Genomic DNA, 17,461 nt, shown 5'->3' on the forward strand with positions numbered 1-17,461 from the left:
TTAGTTATTATAACACAGCTCAGGATACCAGCATTCTATACTTAAAGAGATTCAAGAAGGCTCAAGATAACCTCTCATAGTTATTCAGATTCTGGAGTTCTGTGAAATATCTGAATACTACAGACAGGAAGGAAGTACCCAAATATCAGGAACCACCTTTTGACCATCTCTGTCTAACCCCCTGCATACAACGGAATGGTTTATCAAAGAGGATTGCTCAAAGCTGGTCATTTAGATATAAACTCGCTATGTCAAAGAGTTATAAATAAGAATAATGGCTCCTTACAACTCTTGTCAGTCCAGACATGCAGCTCCTGTGCAAGTTCAGGAATCACCAAGAAAGTTCGCCACCCTTGCCGTTTCTTTGATTTTAAAATGTCCCCAAAAATGTGATCTCCAATATATAAAATATCTTTTCCCTTGGCTCCCAACAGATCACAGATCGTATCAGAAGAACCTGAAACAATGGCATGAACAATGAGAAAATAAAATTAATCATAGTATTTGATGGTTATAGTACTTGGAACACTGGTTTTAATATAGAGACATTTTTATTCTTAAAATTATGTGAGGGGACAGACTGGAAAAGAGCTCACCTTTCTTAAAAGCGAGGACTCACCATTCTCTTTTTTATTGTCTCTCAGACAAAGATTTCAGCTCCACCACGCTGATCAGAACTCTTGATCACCAAATCCAAGAGCAACAAAACTACATGTCTCAGCTTTAGTGAATATAATCTTTAAAAGTACGACCACCATTTTTCATCACGGGTCTGCCATTGAGTTGGCTTTATTTGGGCGGTACCTGTGGCTCAGTGGGTAGGGTGCTAGCCCCATATACCAAGGTTGGTGGGTTCAAACCCGGCCCCAGCCAAACTGCAACAACAACAAAAATAGCCGGGCATTGTGGCGGGCGCCTTTAGTCCCAGCTACTCAGGAGGCTGAGGCAAAAGAATTGCCTAAGCCCAGGAATTGGAGGGTGCTGTGAGCTGTGACGTCACAGCACTCTACCAAGGGTGATAAAGTGAAACTCTTGTTTTTTGTTTTTAAGAGACAATTGAATAAAGCCACCTTTTTTTTTTTTTGAGACAGAGTTTCACTATGTCACCCCTCAAATGCCATGGTGTCACAGCTCACAGCAACCTCAAACCCTTGGGCTGAAGTGATTCTCTTGCCTTAGCCTCCCAAGTAGCTAAGACTACAGGCGCCCACCACAATGCCTGGCTATTTTTTTGTTGTTGTTGTTGTTGCAATTGTCGTTTAGCAGGCCCAGACTGGGTTCAAACCTACCAACCTTGGTATATGTGGCCAGTGCCCTAACCACTGAGCTATGGGCACAAAGCCTGTTCAATTGTTTTTAACTTCAAAAGAATATGTATCTATATCCACAAATGCCCTTGAGAACATCTTGAGAATCCCCCCAAATGATTATAGGATATTGAGAAAAAGCCTCAAATAGGGCGGCCCCTATGGCTCAAGAAGTAGGGCGCTGGCCCCATATGCTGGAGGTGGCAGGTTCAAATCTAGCCCCGGCCAAAAACTGAAAAGAAAAAAAAAAAAGCCTCAAATAGGTTTAAAAAGGGGAGAGGGGAATTGATCCTTTTAGTGAAAATCAGATTCATTAGGATATACTAACAACTTCTCAAACTCAGATTCCTATTACATCAATGTGTAGTCAATTTCAGTAAATGACACCTTTAGAATACTAAAGAGTACATGTATCACCATGCTAGAACAACACCAAAGCCTTTTCCATGAGGCCTGAGCAAAGACTTACACTAATAAAGGGAAGTCTGTGACTTACCTCCTGAGTAGACGATGCCATACTGTAGGGGTCCTGTATAGGTACCAATTTTTAGCTTGCCAGTTTTCTGTGTGAAAAGAATATGGACTTCATTATCCTACCACAATCTCCCCCAACAATATTACTTGGCCAAGCAGCCAAATGACACTTACGCTTTTGAATTAGTGAGTTTGGCTACCTTAGTCAAGACCAAAACTCTTAATTTCAAAAGAGAAATACGGCTAATAAGTTAAAAATACCTGTTTCCTTTGGGAGAGTAGGAATGGGAAGGAGAAACTTGGACAGTGTGCTAGCAAGCAGATAATCCTCATGACTTACAGTATCCACCTGACGCAGTACTGTGCCCTCTCCAAAAAAGAGCGGTTTCCGTGCATCCACCAAGATCAGGTCAAAGTAGGATTGCCATGGTCGGTGGGAGCTACCAGGCTGGTACAGGAGAAACAGCAAAAGCCAAAACATCACTCTTTACCTTAGACACTGATGTTTAATCTCACTTGGATGCAAGAATCTAGAAATACTAAGTATAGCCAAAAGATCCCACTCTTTTTTTTTTTTTTTTGTAGAGACAAAGTCTCACTTTTATGGCCCTCGGTAGAGTGCCGTGACGTCACACAGCTCACAGCAACCTCCAACTCCTGGGCTTAAGCGATTTTCTGGCCTCAGCCTCCAGAGTAGCTGGGACTACAAGCGCCCGCCACAACGCCCGGCTATTTTTTGGTTGCAGTTTGGCCGGGGCTGGGTTTGAACCCGCCACCCCCGGCATACGGGGCTGGCGCCTTACCGACTGAGCCACAGGCGCCGCCCCAGATCCCACTATTTTATAAAAAAAAGTATCCTAATTATAAGCCACATCCTTTTAGAAGCAGGCAATATTTATTAATAAACGACTAGCAATTTATTCTTTACATTTTAAATCATACACAGTAACTTATTTCATAGGACTTTAATATATGAAAGTGTGTGCTCACTCACACTCTGAAATGTGCTAAAAAGGGGCTCAAAAGGGCTAGTGAGGGGGCAAATCGATACTCAAGGGACAGATTAAGAGAGGTAGATCAGCATCAGAACTAAAGTTAGTAAACTAATATGGGACTATATTATTAGGAAATTTTACTAGTTATCTTTTCAGATGATGGCTCTAGAAACATGTTGGCCTTTGGCTCATATTGCAAGCTGATCATAATGCTAATGTGGAAGTTACACACCCATTAAAATTATTTGTATCTTGAAATGGAACCATGGCATTAACTTTTTTTTTCTTTTTTCTTTTGAGACAAAGTCTCACTCTGTTGCCCTGGGTACAGTGCTGTAGCATCATCATAGCTCACAGCAACCTCAATCCTCACACCTCAGCTTTCTTAGTAGATGGGACTGGCACCTGCCACAATATCCAGCTAATTTTTTTTATTTTTAGTAGAGACAGGATCTCAATGTTGCCCAGGCTGATCTCTATCAACCTGCCCATCTTGGCCTCCCAGAGTGCTAGAATTACAGGTGTGTACTGCCATGACTAGTTGGCATTAACTTTTTAAGACCAAGCTAAAGAGCACTGCACACTGTAATGTGGGGTGATCTCAAAACAAGGATTTGCTATTGTTTATTCACAAAAATCTAGGACTAAAATTCTACAAGTATGTGCAATGGGTACCTTAAACCTACATGCAGCCATAATGCAGGAATGAAGACTTCTCTGCTAAATATCAAAGTTAACTATCCTGGCACAAAACTCAGCAATATTTAATAGCAGAATCTAGAAGTTATCAAGAATATATACATTCAAATTTTCTGTTTCTGTTTATCAAGTCTCTTCCTCAACCACAAAATTCCTTTCACGGCCAGATTTAACAATTCTGCATAGAACTTCTTGGACATAAAATTATTCTGATCCCATCCTACTGAATACCACATGAATTTCCCTTTTACTTCTGTTCTACCAAGTATTCAACTTGCTAATGATTTTAAAATCTACTAGCTCATGAGTTACTTCTAAATGTTAATGATTAAGATTTGACAATAGGCTTTAAAAGTAGGACTTTTACAAGTGGGTTATACCCAGTTCTTTCCCCTCAATATTCCAGAATGATTAAATATATTATCACTAAAGTCATGGTCTATTAAGATGCATATAGTACCTTGGGGCCATGTGGGAAATCAAACAGGTAAGTCATGATTTTCTGGGGGGGAAAAACAAACATACATATAAGGTCCACATATATTTTTGCAAAAGATATAAAACACCTACAAAAAATTATACATAAGCTAGGATTCACCACATTCTTGCTTCCTCTAAAGTTTATGAAATAATGGCAGAGGAAGCCAAAAATAAGTGCTTCGTAATACCAACAACAATAAAAAGCTTCTAACATTCTCAGGGAGGATACATGCTTCTTTCAGGGGTCCTCAAACTATGGCCTGCGGGCCACATGCGGCGGTGTGATTGTATTTGTTCCCATTTTGTTTTTTTACTTCAAAATAAGATTTGTGCAGTGTGCATAGGAATTTGTTCATAGTTTTTTTTTTTTTTAACTATAGTCTGGTCCTCCAATGTCTGAGGGACAGTGAATTGGCCCCTGTTTAAAAAGTTTGAGGGGGCGGGGCGGCGCCTGTGGCTCAAGGAGTAGGGTGCCGGTCCCATATGCCGAGGGTGGCGGGTTCAAACCTAGCCCTGGCCAAAAAAAAAAAAAAAAAAAAAAAAAAAAGTTTGAGGACCCCTGGTAGATGTTTTTGAATATATACTTGGAGGTAAAGGGCATATAAGGTAAGAGTATAGCGAAAAGTAATGACTCACATGGATATAAGGTATTACCTTGGCCTTGCTACTACTGCCCATAGACCAACTAACAAACCACTGGTCTTGTAAGACTGTTTACTACAAACCACCAGATTTTACATCCAAGTTTTTACACAAAGAAAACTGCAGGAATGGAACTTCCTGCTAGTACTATAAACTTGTGTCTCAGTGGAAGTAAAATGAAGTTAAGTAGTTAAATAAATATTTATGCATGCTTTAATCATGGGGAAAAAATTGTTTAGGTTAAGAAATTGTAAGTTTTGATGGCTAGGATTCAAATCATCTTTGTACCAACTATTGCTACAGTACTTGCAACAGGAGGGAAGTCATACATACAGATCGTCAAAGGGTATGACTGCTCCAGGTTACATAAATGTGCTTCAAAAAGGCATCAAAATGTGATCAGCACAAATGATTCAAAGAACCCCCATGAATACTAAGCACTTACGTCTGTATACTTATAGTCACTGTTGGTGGCAAGAAATACTTTCCCTACTTCCTTCATCCGGCTCAGAAGCAAAGGCAGTTTTCCCTGAAATATAATATGATAATAAGTGAAACACTAAAATATATTTATATTTGTATTTTGGGCTAGTTATATACTGGATTTCTGTCCACTGAAATAGGAATCGGGGAGACCTTTTAAGGCTTGTTTGGTTTCAGAATTTTGCATTTAAAAGCTTACATTACCACTATGCATGAATAAAGTATTAACATATATAGCATAGTGTATAAATAATATAAAGATTTATATGTGAAATGATATACGTATTATATGGTTTATATGGTCATTTATAACGTAACTCTACCTTCTTTATGATATATGCCTTAGGAAAGAGTTAAAATTACTTTGAGATTTCTTGAAGTATGTGAGGTATATTAGAAGCAGCTGATTTTAAACATTACCTACAAACACTCTATATAATAGAGATTATTAGATATGGCTTCCCTGTGTATCAACCCTTTGTAGAATGAAATAACATGTGCAGATGTAACCTAGAAATCACCCACCCTACACACAAATGACAAAATTTTAACTCCTGATATGCTTGGAAAAAAGAACATCTTTCCTTCTCTCATAGTAACTATCTGTAGGTTCTTTCATTCAAATTCTCCTGGACTCTACCCATTCAGTGTTCTTTCTTGAAATCATAAGGGAGGTAGATGGAAATAAGAAACACAAAGACTAAAAAAAAAGAAATCTTTAAGATAGAAATTAGAGAGAATACCGTATTCTACTTTTATTCTGTTAGAAAAGAAAGAAGTATCAGGGTGGCGCCTATGGCTCAACGAGTAGGGCACCAGCCCCATATACCAGAGGTGGCGGGTTCAAACCTAGCCCCGGCCAAAAAAAAAAAAAGAAAGAAAAGAAAGAAGTATCTCATCATAGGGCTCTGTATGTATTTATTTTTTATTATGAAATCATTTTAGATTTAGGGTGGCACCTGTGGCTCAGTGAGTAGGGCGCTAGCGCCGTATATGGAGGGTGGCAGGTTCGAACCCAGTCCCAGCCAAACTAAATTAAAAAAAAAAAAAAAAATAGGGCCGGGCGTGGTGGCTCACGCCTGTAGTCCCAGCACTGTGGGAGGCCGAGGCGGGTGGATTGCCTGAGCTCAGAGGTTCGAGACCTGTATGAACAGCAGTGAGCCAGAGTAAGACCCTGTCTCTACTAACATCAAAAATAGCCAGACGTTGTGGTGGGCGTCTGTAATCCCCACTACTGGGGAAGCAAGGGGACACAGCATCGCCAGAGAAAGAACATCAAAGAAGAAAGAAAATGAACAACAACAAAAAAAACTACTTCAAACGAAGAATGAACAAGCAAGCTGAAATTAAAAATAAAAAAAAAAATTAAAAAAAAATAGCTGGGTATTGTGTCGGGCACCTGTAGTCCCAGCTACTCGGGAGGTTGAGGCAAGCGAATCACCTAAGCCAAAGAGCTGGAGGTTGCTGTGAGCTGTGACGCCACAACACTCTACCGAGGGTGACAAAATGAGACTCTGTCTCTAAAAAAAAAAATTAGATTTATAGAAAAATTGTGAAAATAGTATCGAAAGTTCCCATATATTCTTTATCCAGCTTCCCTTAACATCTTATATAACCACAGTACAATGATCAAACGAAGACATTTACATTAGTACAATACTATTAACTACAAATTTTTTTGAATTTTATCAAATTTTCTTTTACTGCCTTTTAAGGTGTTTTAAAGCTTTCCACATTATTCCCTGTAGATATGTTAAAGTTTAAATAATAGTCATATGTATGTACATTTTTGAGATGATCTAGTGTAGTGATTATGATTTGGGTAGGAATCCTGGCTTCATTACTAAGTGTGTGACCTTGGGCAAGTTATTTAATCCCTCTATTCCTCAATTTCTTCATCCATAAAACAGAGGTAACAACAATTCCTAACTCAGGGTTAAAAAGAAGATTAAATGGCATAATGCATGTAAACACTTGGCACAGTGATGTGCACACGACGAACCTTTAGCTGCTATTATTATAAGACTAAAAGAACAAATTAAATACTGGGTTTTCTTGCCTGTCAACAAATAAGAGAAACTGTGCTCTTGCTGATAATTCTTGGTGATTATACCTGACACGTACTATACCAAGACAAATAAATATCTTCCCTTGTCCATTTCATTATAAATAGGCTTATTATTCATTTTCCCTCACTGGTAAAATAAATTATCATGCAGATCTAGTTTATCCTGTATTACTTACATCTTTGACTACATACTTCTCAAGATTTTCAACTGTCTTTTCCTTAAGGGAGCCCTGGGGGAAGAAAAAAAGGAACTAAGAAAAGAACAAAATCAGTTTTTAACATTTAGTTTATAAGAAAAAGTGTGTTTACTATCCACCCACATGCATTTCTTCAGTATTTACCAATACCAAAACAGAGGATTGAGAAGGCTAGGAAAGCAGCAGCAGGTATGATTTGCTGCAACTCCGCCTTTAAAATCTGCTCTTGATAAAAAATTGTTTCTATTTTAAATTAGAAATTAAATGTCATTTCATATTTTGTTCGACACAGTTTATAATAAATATAAACTTATTAACTAATTAATGTTAATAGTCAAGTGGGAGACACTTGGACCAAAAGAAAATAAAAGGATCATTATCATCTACAAACTCTATGTTAAGTATAACCTAATATACTAAGATCTCTTCTAAGTAAGTTGAGAAATACAATCTGGAATAAAAATCTAGAAGCCAAGTACCACCACTGAGGAAAGATCACTATTACTTTTGAGAGCAGCACAGCCAAAGACAAAAACAATTATCTTCTGGAAAGCTATCAGTTAAGGACAAATATATTTTTTAACAGAGGAAAAATTCTGTCCCATTTGCATGTGAAAAGTTTTTTAATGTCAGGTCATAAAACACAGGCTGGAAGAGTGAGCAGGTGAAGAACCAGTTTCTAGTACCTTATAATGAACCCAATCAACAGCATCTCTTACATCCTGGAACATACTCCGGTAGGACATGAAGAGATCTCCGTCTTTAAATCCTGTTTCACAGCTACAGAAAGATAAAAAGAACATGACAGGGAATCCAAAAAAGGGTAAATAAAATGAATATCAAAAATTGCCCAGGGGACCCAAAGCTTCCATATCACATGGGTAAAGGCTGTAGCTAATTAGGATAATAATTACTCCCTAATTAAAACCCACTTTTGGCCACCAAAAATAGCTATAGTAGTCAATGGATTACAATATTGTGAACAAATACAAAGTCATAGAATATACTGAATGGAAGCTAAAAGGCCAAAGATCCAAAAATATTAGGTTCTATTCTTTATTACTTTTTAGAAACAGGTTCTCATTGAAGAAACATTTAAAACTCAAAATTATGGGGCAGCGCCTATGGCTCAAGGAGTAGGGTGCCAGCCCCATATGCCAGAGGTGGAAGGTTCAAACCCAGCCCCGGCCAAAAACTGCAACAACAAAAAACAAAACGAAACTCAAAATTGGTCATTTAGGTTCTTTCCACTCTGACTTTTTCTGACATATCCCAAGTACCAAAGTATTGTCCATTTTCTATTTAGCTAACTGACTCAGCTTCCCACCAAATTTAGTGTGTTAAAGTGGATTAGGCATAAAGAAGGTAAGATGTTAGCAAACTTTCGCTAACATCTAAACTTTCAGCAATGTCTATACAATTCTCCCTTAAAAGGAGAGGATAACTTGTTCAAGACCTAAGTAAAATTTTACTCCAGGAAGATAAACCATATTTATTCTTCAATCAAATCTTGCTGGGCCTGGGAATGAAACTAAATTAGCATCCCTAAATGGCTCCTGGGTAGCTGCTGTGAAATGAGTTGGGGGGTTTTAGTGCAATTCTGCTCCGACAGATAATCATCACACAAACCTCCCACTCAGTTGTCACAATTAGCACCTCTGCTGGCCGTCTTCATTCCCAGGAGAAGCCAATCAGAAGTGGTCCCTTCCAAACATGGCTGCAGCACACTGGCAAGGAGAGGGGCCGTGTGGGAGGTGAGGGCCTGCATGGAGCTGCTGGTGCTGTCCCATCTCTCAGGCTGGCAATGTGGCATCTCTCACTAGCACTAAATTCACTTTAGAAAAGCAGAAAAGACCTACAATGGCCAGTTCTCTAAAACCCTGTATATTAATTTAAAAAATCAATTGAAAAAATTATAGTATACACATACCTGGTATATCTGGGACAATTAGTAAAAAAATCTACTAGGCAGGCCAACAGGTAGGTCTCTGAAAAATGAAGAATAGATATTCATAAGCTATAAGTGAAATCATTCAAACGTGCTTCATTGTCTTCCTTAAGCAAAGACTAATGGCCACAGAAAGAAGAGTAAGCATCAGTACCAATAAGCATAGAATGAATCTACCTGGTAGGTTGAATAATGTGTTCAGAATGTAAAATCTTTCAGTGTCATCTCGTTGGATAAATTTATTTGGATACTGCTCTCTAGTTTCTGGTCTGAAAGAAAATTTAAACGATCAACTGACATTTAAAAATTAACACTATAATAACTGTGGGAAATATTCATTATTCAAAACTTCATTCAAATATTTGATAGCTATGTGCAAGACAGAGTCCTAAATATTAAGCCTAAGTGGCTATGAAGATGAACAAGCTCAAGTTATAGCTCTTTTTAAAGAGTTCTCATTCTAGTAGGGAAGGTGAGTCACATACACATACAATTATAACAAAGTAAAAAATCATAACTACTTCAAGAAAGGTACAAAGAGCTGCTAGAAAACCAAAGAAGGGGAAACCATTTCAACTTATGGAGCAGAGAGAAGTGAACATGAAGGATGGGGAGAGGAAAATCTATGAAAGATTCATGAAAGTGGTGGCATATGAGCTGGGTCTTAAATTAGGCTGAGTGGACCAGTTCAGAAATTAGTCCAATTTGGGTAGAGACAAGGGGAGCAGAGAAAAATAAAGTTAGGAAAATGGAGTGAGGTAGATCATACTATTATTCCCATACTTCATTCAGAAGCAAGAAAGAGGGTGAATGTCAGTTTTTAAGCAAAGGGATAAATCCATCAGAGCTGAGTTGTAAAAAAATTAAATTAGTAGCTGTTTTACAGGATAAACTGGAAAAAGAAAATATGACACATTTCAACAATTGCCACAAATTCTTGCCAGCACTCTGTGATGCAACTTGGTGGCTCCTCCCATTAGAGGAGTTTATTTCTCCCTCCTTGAATACAAGGCTTGAATAGCAGCAAGTGGGATCCAAGCGGAGAATTGGAAAACACTTGGGTATTGGGACTTGTCCTCTTGCTACACTTGGAACCCTGAGACTACTATGTGAATGACAGTGGGATAGGCTGCTGGAGGATTAAAGACTACAAGTAGCAATGAGATACCCAGGCAACAGCCTACAAACAGCTAGATATGTGAGTGAGGTCATTCTAGATCAGCTGCCAGCTGACCCACCAGCTAACCACAGACACACAGAAGAGCCCAGAAAGATCAGCCAAGCAACGCCAGACGGCCTGGCTGACTCAAATTTTAAGCTAAATAAAATTGTCACTGTTTTAAGCCACTAAGTTTTGAAGTAATTTACTTTCTAGCAAAAGCCAACAAAGTACTGGGAAATCAGGTTGTTATTCCAGCGGTCCTAATTGTCCTAATAAGAACAGTAGGGCCTGTCCTAAAATGCTGGCAAAAGAAATTAAAGAATGTCATCTTGGCCAGGTGCAGTGACTCACACCTGTAATCCTAACACTCTGGGAGCCGAAGCAGGTGGAATGCTTGAGCTTAGGAGTTCAAGATGAGCCTGACTAATAACCAGGTGATCCTACCTACCTACTTGGGAGGCTGAGGCAAGAGAATCACTTAAGCCCAAAAGTTTGAAGTTGCTGTGAGCTATGATGCTGTGGCACTCTACCAAGGGTGACGAAGTGAGACTCAATCTCAAAACAAATAAACAAACCACCAAAAAAAGAATGTCATATTGATCACAGGCAGTGAAAGAAAAAAATATAAGAAATTAAAAGCTATAATAGGTAAAATAAACAAGACCAGACAACTGCTAATCAGATTAGGCAGAAGAGGGACCTAAGAGTCAAACAATGACAACCCTCACATTAAGGTCTCTGAGAGGTGGCTGGATAAGAACTGAGTGTAAGAAGAGTTCTATGCTAAGCTTGTAGTAAACAGATTTTTAGCAGGCAATTAGAAACAAAGGTCAAGAACTTAAAATATGGCTCAGTGCCTGTAGCTCAGGGGTTAGGGTGCTGGCCACATACACTGAGGCTGACAGTTCGAACCCGGCCCGGGCCTGCTAAACAACAACTGCGACAGAAAAATAGCCAGGCATTGGGGCAGGCGCCTGCAGTCCCAGACACTCGGGAGGATCAGGCAAGAGAATCGCTTAAGCCCAAGAGTTTGAGGTTGCTGTGAGCTGTGACACTACAGTACTCTACTGAGAGCAACATAGACTGTATCTCAAAAAAAAAGAACTTAAAATAGAGATTCAGACTTGAGAGATAACTGGAATTTACACACAGGTAATAGACAAAATCATGAAAAGTAGTAGAGGAGATGAGGTCACGTAAAAGCACAGAGAAGGCTGGGTGTGGTGGCTCACACCTATAATTCCAGCACTCTGGGAGGCCAAGGAAGGTGGATCCCTTGAGCTCACGAGTTCAAGACCAGCCTGAGCAAGTATGAGACTCCATCTCTAAAAAACAGCCAAGCGTTGTGGCAGGCACCTATAGTCCCAGCTACTCAGGAGGCTGAAGCAAGGGGAATGCTTAAGCCCAAGAGTTTGAGGTTGCTGTGAACTATGATGCCATAAGCACTCTACCGGGGGCAAGAAAGTGAGACTCTGTCTGAAAAAAAAAAAAAAAGTACAGAGAAGGATGAATGAGACTGAGAACAGAACCATGGAGAACATTTAGGGTTAAAAAGGAAAAAACGAGCCAGTGAAAGAGATAGAAATTGTTACAGATACATGATAAGCTTCAAAAAGGAGACAGTATTAATAAAAATGTTTTAGAGTAATCAAAAGAAAGATTGAAATATTAAAATGCACAACTCTAACAGTGAATACATTGAGATAAATAAATCTAAATAAAGGAAACCAAATTTAAAGTTCATCCTTAGAATGACTTAGGTAATTTCCAATTTGGGTTTGTTAACTACGGCATAAACTCCGGTTAGACATATAAAATCACATTAGTTCCCTATCTTAAGTCACTCTTCTGAAATAAGATATTCTACAAAGTTACTCTTACTGGGAATTCTTCTACCTTTTTAAGATTATCCCTAATGAAAAACAAGACAGAAAGAAATAGTAACTATATACTTCCCTCAGACAAGTTTAGTAAAATGACATTGTCTTCTCAGATATAATACATTTTCCTATTCCTTCCAATCACTAAAGAACAATTCTTTTACATAAAAATAATTAACATTTATGAGGCAGTCAGAACCCAAACTGATTTATAAATATAGTTAACAATTATATTTGGTTTATGCATCAACTCATGCTAGTATACATTTAAAATAAAAATCAATTCAAGAGTAGATAATGTGCTATAAAAGAAATGCTACACTTACAGAGGGAAGAAAAACAGTTATAGTCCAGATCACTACTAACATTCTGCAACCCACACAATAAAGATGTATTTTTAAAATGAGGTCCCAACTAATTTGCAAGGCCTAATGGAGCCCAAACTTCCTTTCTAGCCTTGTCCATCACTGTACTTCAGTAACTATCTCTTTCCCTCCATCTTTAGACTCCTTTCCAGGGGTTTTAACTTTTGATTCCAAAGACTAGACAGTGCTAAGCACTGTTTGAATGATTGTGCATCTACTTATCAATATCATTTTTGAAACACTAGTCAATGTATTTCCAAAGGAACTATTTGTAAACTGTATTGGCTTATTTAAGGGCAGAGAGGACTTCTGCTTGAGTTAGTAAATATGACTGTAGTACTTATAATAATTTATTGAACTACTTCTCTTTCTTTTCCTCTCTTTTTACCTCTTCTCCATAGTACAAAAATTCCTTTTCAGATATAAATAGAACCTTGTTTCACTTTCAAAAGGATTATGAATTATAGTAACAATATCTGTATATAAAATAACTTAGGTGACTAGTTCTATCTGCCATCACTCCACTTTCTAAATCCTGTTTCCTGATACTTATGGATCTTGAACAAACCCCTCATGAAAGAACAGTGAAAGAAAGATGGATGTAACCATTGGCCTACACAGATATGTCAAGGTGGGTATTTACTTTACACAGGTTCTCACTGAGTATATCTGGACACCTTTGAGTCTGTGTAATGTCAGTAACACCAGGTGAAGAGTCTTATATCTGATTCTTCAATTCTAAATTGTGCATTCTTGTGACCTCGGTTTCAAAGGAAGCTCTGGCACAGTTTCAGTTACTTTGTGCCTCTTATTAAAAAAAAAAAAAAAAAAAAAAGCCTTTCTTTTTTTGGGGGACAGGGTCTCACTCTGTTGCCCAGGCTGGAGTATGTGATACCATCATAGCTCACTGCAACCTCAAACTCCTGGACCTAAGCAATCCTCCTGCCTCAGCATCTTAGTAGCTAGAACAAGACATTATCTTTCTAATAATTTCAGTGTAGAGTGATGTCGTTACTGCTTTGCCATCGATAATGAAGAATATACAGAAAAGTTACCCTGAGACTGACACAAAGCCTATTTTGGTTCTAACAATTATTCTGATTCTAATATAGTGTCAACAGTAAATAAGGTTAGTATGATAGTGGAGAAAATGTACAATTGTAAAGCCATGTCATAACACTTGTCAAATTGTAGTTTTATAATTTTTTAAGAAAAATATTGGGATGTTTCACAAAATAAAATGTAGTTACTAAATTTTACCTGCTGTTTACTAGGGTGCAATGTCCAAATTAGTGATAACAGTGGAAATATTGTTACGACAATAAAGCTTATCCTTATTTGGTTTAAATATTAAATATTTTTAATCACAATCAAATGACTGAAAGTGTTCATTACAATATGAAAAAAATGTATTAGCTACTAAAAATCTTAAGTCATTAAACTGCTATAGTTTAAAATTTTTCAAAGCACTTTTATTTATATACATACCTCTTCTGAGCAGCTATCTGAGAACTGTATTAAAAAGGAGAAAATAAAAATCTTAGAATTTCAAGTAAGTCAAAACTACTATAGTTCTTTTGGACAAGTTTCAAGATTAGCTTTGTTGAATGATGTATAATTAGAAGGCACTTAATTTAAACAAAATGTAATTGCCAACTCTATTTGTATGTCAGGTTAGGTTCTAACTGCCTAACTGTTAACTAACTTTATGTAAAGGAAATTTATCTTTAAAGATGGAAGGAATAGGCAAGTATAATACATCTGGGGGGACAATGTCATCTTTATGTTATTTGACTACAAAAACACTAAAAAGAGGCTAAAGGGTCTTTGTACTCACCCCCTTATGAAGTTAAATCCATGTGCACAGACCAAGAGGTTTCCATAGGCATCGACTTTCAAAAGATTTCCATATAGTGTATCAAAGACAAGTCCCCTATGTGAAAATGAAGACATTATTAATAATGCAAAATAATACACCCAATAACTTTATGTAGTACTAGTCAATCACCATGAAACAACCTCATCTAATTCCACTCAAAGATGTCCCAAAACAATACAATCTTAAGGGCTAAAGTGAGTGAATTAAATATTAACAACAACTAAATCTTAACAATTAAAATAATATTTACTCTGTCCACATAGATAAATAATCTCAATTGTTTTTGTAAGGAATAAGAGCTTAATCAAACAAGATAATTATTCTTCATATAGCTTGTACCATTCTAAAATAGTCTTTTAATTTCCTTGGACAACTGAGCAGGCTTGTATTTCTTTCCTTCTATCAGATGCTGTATGTGGGACATAGATGATAGCATCTCAAATGAATATCATCTGTCTTAATTTTTTTTTATTTTTACATATACACGTTTATTAGGTTTCCATTTTTTGCCTTCACAAAATTAAAGAGGCTTAAAATTTAATAACAATAACAATGTTTAAGATAAGGACTAGAAACAAAAACCTCATAAAGAATGAACGAACATAAATACATTCAGAAAAGAAATCAGAGAATTGCTGTATCGAAGTATTAAGCAATAATAATAATACAAAGAAAGTAAAAAAAAAAGAAAGTAACATTCACATTGTCAAATAAGAGTATGTCTATTATAGAATGCTTTGACTCTGAGATTCAGTATGGAATCATCAGTTAACTACTTCTTTTTTTTTTTTTTTAAGTCTCAAAAAGTAGACAATATTTATAAATAAAAGTAAAAGATAATTTCAAAAAACAGATTATGCCAAATCTTACAGACAACAGAAAAAGAAGAATACTTCAAAATCATTCTATTTGATCTGGGTATACCTGATATTAAAATTGGAGAGAATATATTATTATAAAGGGGAAATTACAAACATAATTCACTTACAAATGAGGATGCAATATCCCAAACAACATATTAACAAATTGAATTAAAAAATTAATGTTCAAGTAATGTACTCTTAATTTTAAATCTTCCCTGTTGAATTCAGAAATACAAACTGCTAAGGCTCTGACTACCAAGTTAAGTAAATTAGCAAAACATGTAACTGCATTCCAATGGCCCAAAACCATTACAGTCTGTGATTACTGCCCATTAGTTTTAGTGATCCCTTTTCTTACTCCAGGAAGTAGGTCTTCTTCAATAGCAATAAACTGAGCTCAATTCAAGAACACAAAAGATGAGGTGTATATGAAAAGTTCACAGGAATTTTGGAATTATATCAACCAAAAAAGCAACAAAGAATTGTTTGATATATATAAAGAAAAGTAGTCTTAATCCAAAAACATCTTGAAAAATTACCTGGTAGGGAATGTAGAATCATAAGCAAAACTGAGCAGCTCCTGGGGATAGCCAATAGAAACTAATCTTTCCACGGTAAGCTCAAAGCCAAGAGACTCATACTCCGGGGACTTGTAAACTGCACAAAGAGGAGGTTCTCATTAGTCAGCATAAATAATAGCCAATTAAAAACAGAAGGCAAATTAATGAGTTTCTGCTCTTTCCCAATGCATCCCTCTTCCTAAATCTGCCGTTTTTCTTCTTTTCCCTCAAGCTCCAAGCTCTGTACTGCCCCAAGTAATTAGAGAACTCAATTGTTAGTCTGTGGAAATAGGTCATATTATAGCAGGAGAAGCAGCAACAAGATGAATTATCAAACATTTTAGTATAGTTCCTTCATTCGTAGAAAACCTATTCCAAATTTCTTTTCCTTTATCTGTTCTTTCATATTCACAATTTAAAAAAAACTAAAATGCACAACTGTGACATTCATAATGAAAATAAAAGCAGACAACTAGGTAAGACAGCCTTCACTGATGTGCATAATTGACATAGAAATACTTCAAAATCCAAAATGAGCTTTTTTAAAACAATCTATTTTTAGAATTCCTATTTGACTTGGTGATTGGTTTATAATGCTTCTCCCATCAACATGTTTGTTCTATTTGTTAGATTAACTTGTTTTCTTGTCAGCCGTAACAATGTTATAGCCATCAAAATGATATTTTATAAGTTCTTACTACAGACCAATTGTAAAAGGACAAATCTGAGGCAATTAGAGAAATCTGGGTATGAACTGAGAATTATACATTAAAGAATTATGATTCCTTGATTACATGTGACTATGGCAGAATGGGTATATCCAAGTGTATGTATTTAAAAAAATACTCCTTATCTGCCAAAGGAGCATACTGAGTTACAGGTCAAATACCATGGATTTCAGATTATAGGAATTTCTCTCTACTACTGTATATGTCTGAACTTTTTCATAATGAAAAACTTTTTTAGCATTATCCTGTAATTCAGCATAGAGAAAATGTTGCTCCTTTACATAGGTTTCTTCTAAATAAAATATTTAGATAAATGTCCCCTCCATTAGTCTCTAGGAGTAGGTAAGCCACAGTTAAAATAAAAATAAAAAACAAAAAGACCTGCCAGCTTGCTAAATGTCAAGTCAGTCAAAAATATCCCTCCTATTGTTACTGTCTCATAATAATGCGACTATTATTATAACATTAGTAGGCATTATACTTTTTCCATTTATTATTAACATCTTTAGCTTATGGCTCAAACTGATTTTTCATTGCAAATAGTCTGCATACCCAAGTTAGTACTAATATTTTAATAAGTACAACTCAACTTTCCTTTTCCTAAAGAAATCCTTTAAATTATTTCAGGACATACATAAAAGAAACTGATTGCATCCAAAGAATGGAAATGAGTGGCTAAGCAACAGGGAATGTACTTCCCATACCTTTAAAACTTGTAGCATAAAATGTAT

The 17,461-nt window shown here is 36.6% G+C and overlaps 1 protein-coding gene across 10 annotated transcripts in view; it reads right to left on the minus strand.

Moving 5' to 3' along the window:
• Nucleotides 1–17,461, minus strand: part of NT5C2 (5'-nucleotidase, cytosolic II) — a 142,587-nt gene that overhangs the window by 4,334 nt on the left and 120,792 nt on the right. For 4 of the 10 annotated variants that reach the window (XM_053583049.1, XM_053583051.1, XM_053583052.1 and 1 more), the window contains 12 exons: nucleotides 15,982–16,099; nucleotides 14,538–14,633; nucleotides 14,189–14,212; nucleotides 9,471–9,562; nucleotides 9,276–9,333; nucleotides 8,032–8,125; nucleotides 7,325–7,378; nucleotides 5,043–5,126; nucleotides 3,936–3,977; nucleotides 2,122–2,229; nucleotides 1,804–1,870; nucleotides 287–457 (listed from right to left, as the gene is read on the minus strand). In XM_053583049.1, coding sequence (XP_053439024.1) covers nucleotides 287–457; nucleotides 1,804–1,870; nucleotides 2,122–2,229; nucleotides 3,936–3,977; nucleotides 5,043–5,126; nucleotides 7,325–7,378; nucleotides 8,032–8,125; nucleotides 9,276–9,333; nucleotides 9,471–9,562; nucleotides 14,189–14,212; nucleotides 14,538–14,633; nucleotides 15,982–16,099 — 1,008 coding nt within the window. Of the gene's footprint in view, nucleotides 1–286; nucleotides 458–1,803; nucleotides 1,871–2,121; nucleotides 2,230–3,935; nucleotides 3,978–5,042; nucleotides 5,127–7,324; nucleotides 7,379–8,031; nucleotides 8,126–8,974; nucleotides 9,180–9,275; nucleotides 9,334–9,470; nucleotides 9,563–14,188; nucleotides 14,213–14,537; nucleotides 14,634–15,981; nucleotides 16,100–17,461 lie in introns of those variants that run through there. The other 6 variants (XM_053583050.1, XM_053583054.1, XM_053583056.1 and 3 more) reach the window with 3 other exon arrangements.

Source organism: Nycticebus coucang, chromosome 3, assembly GCF_027406575.1.
Source record: "Nycticebus coucang isolate mNycCou1 chromosome 3, mNycCou1.pri, whole genome shotgun sequence".
NCBI classification, from domain to species: domain Eukaryota; kingdom Metazoa; phylum Chordata; class Mammalia; order Primates; family Lorisidae; genus Nycticebus; species Nycticebus coucang.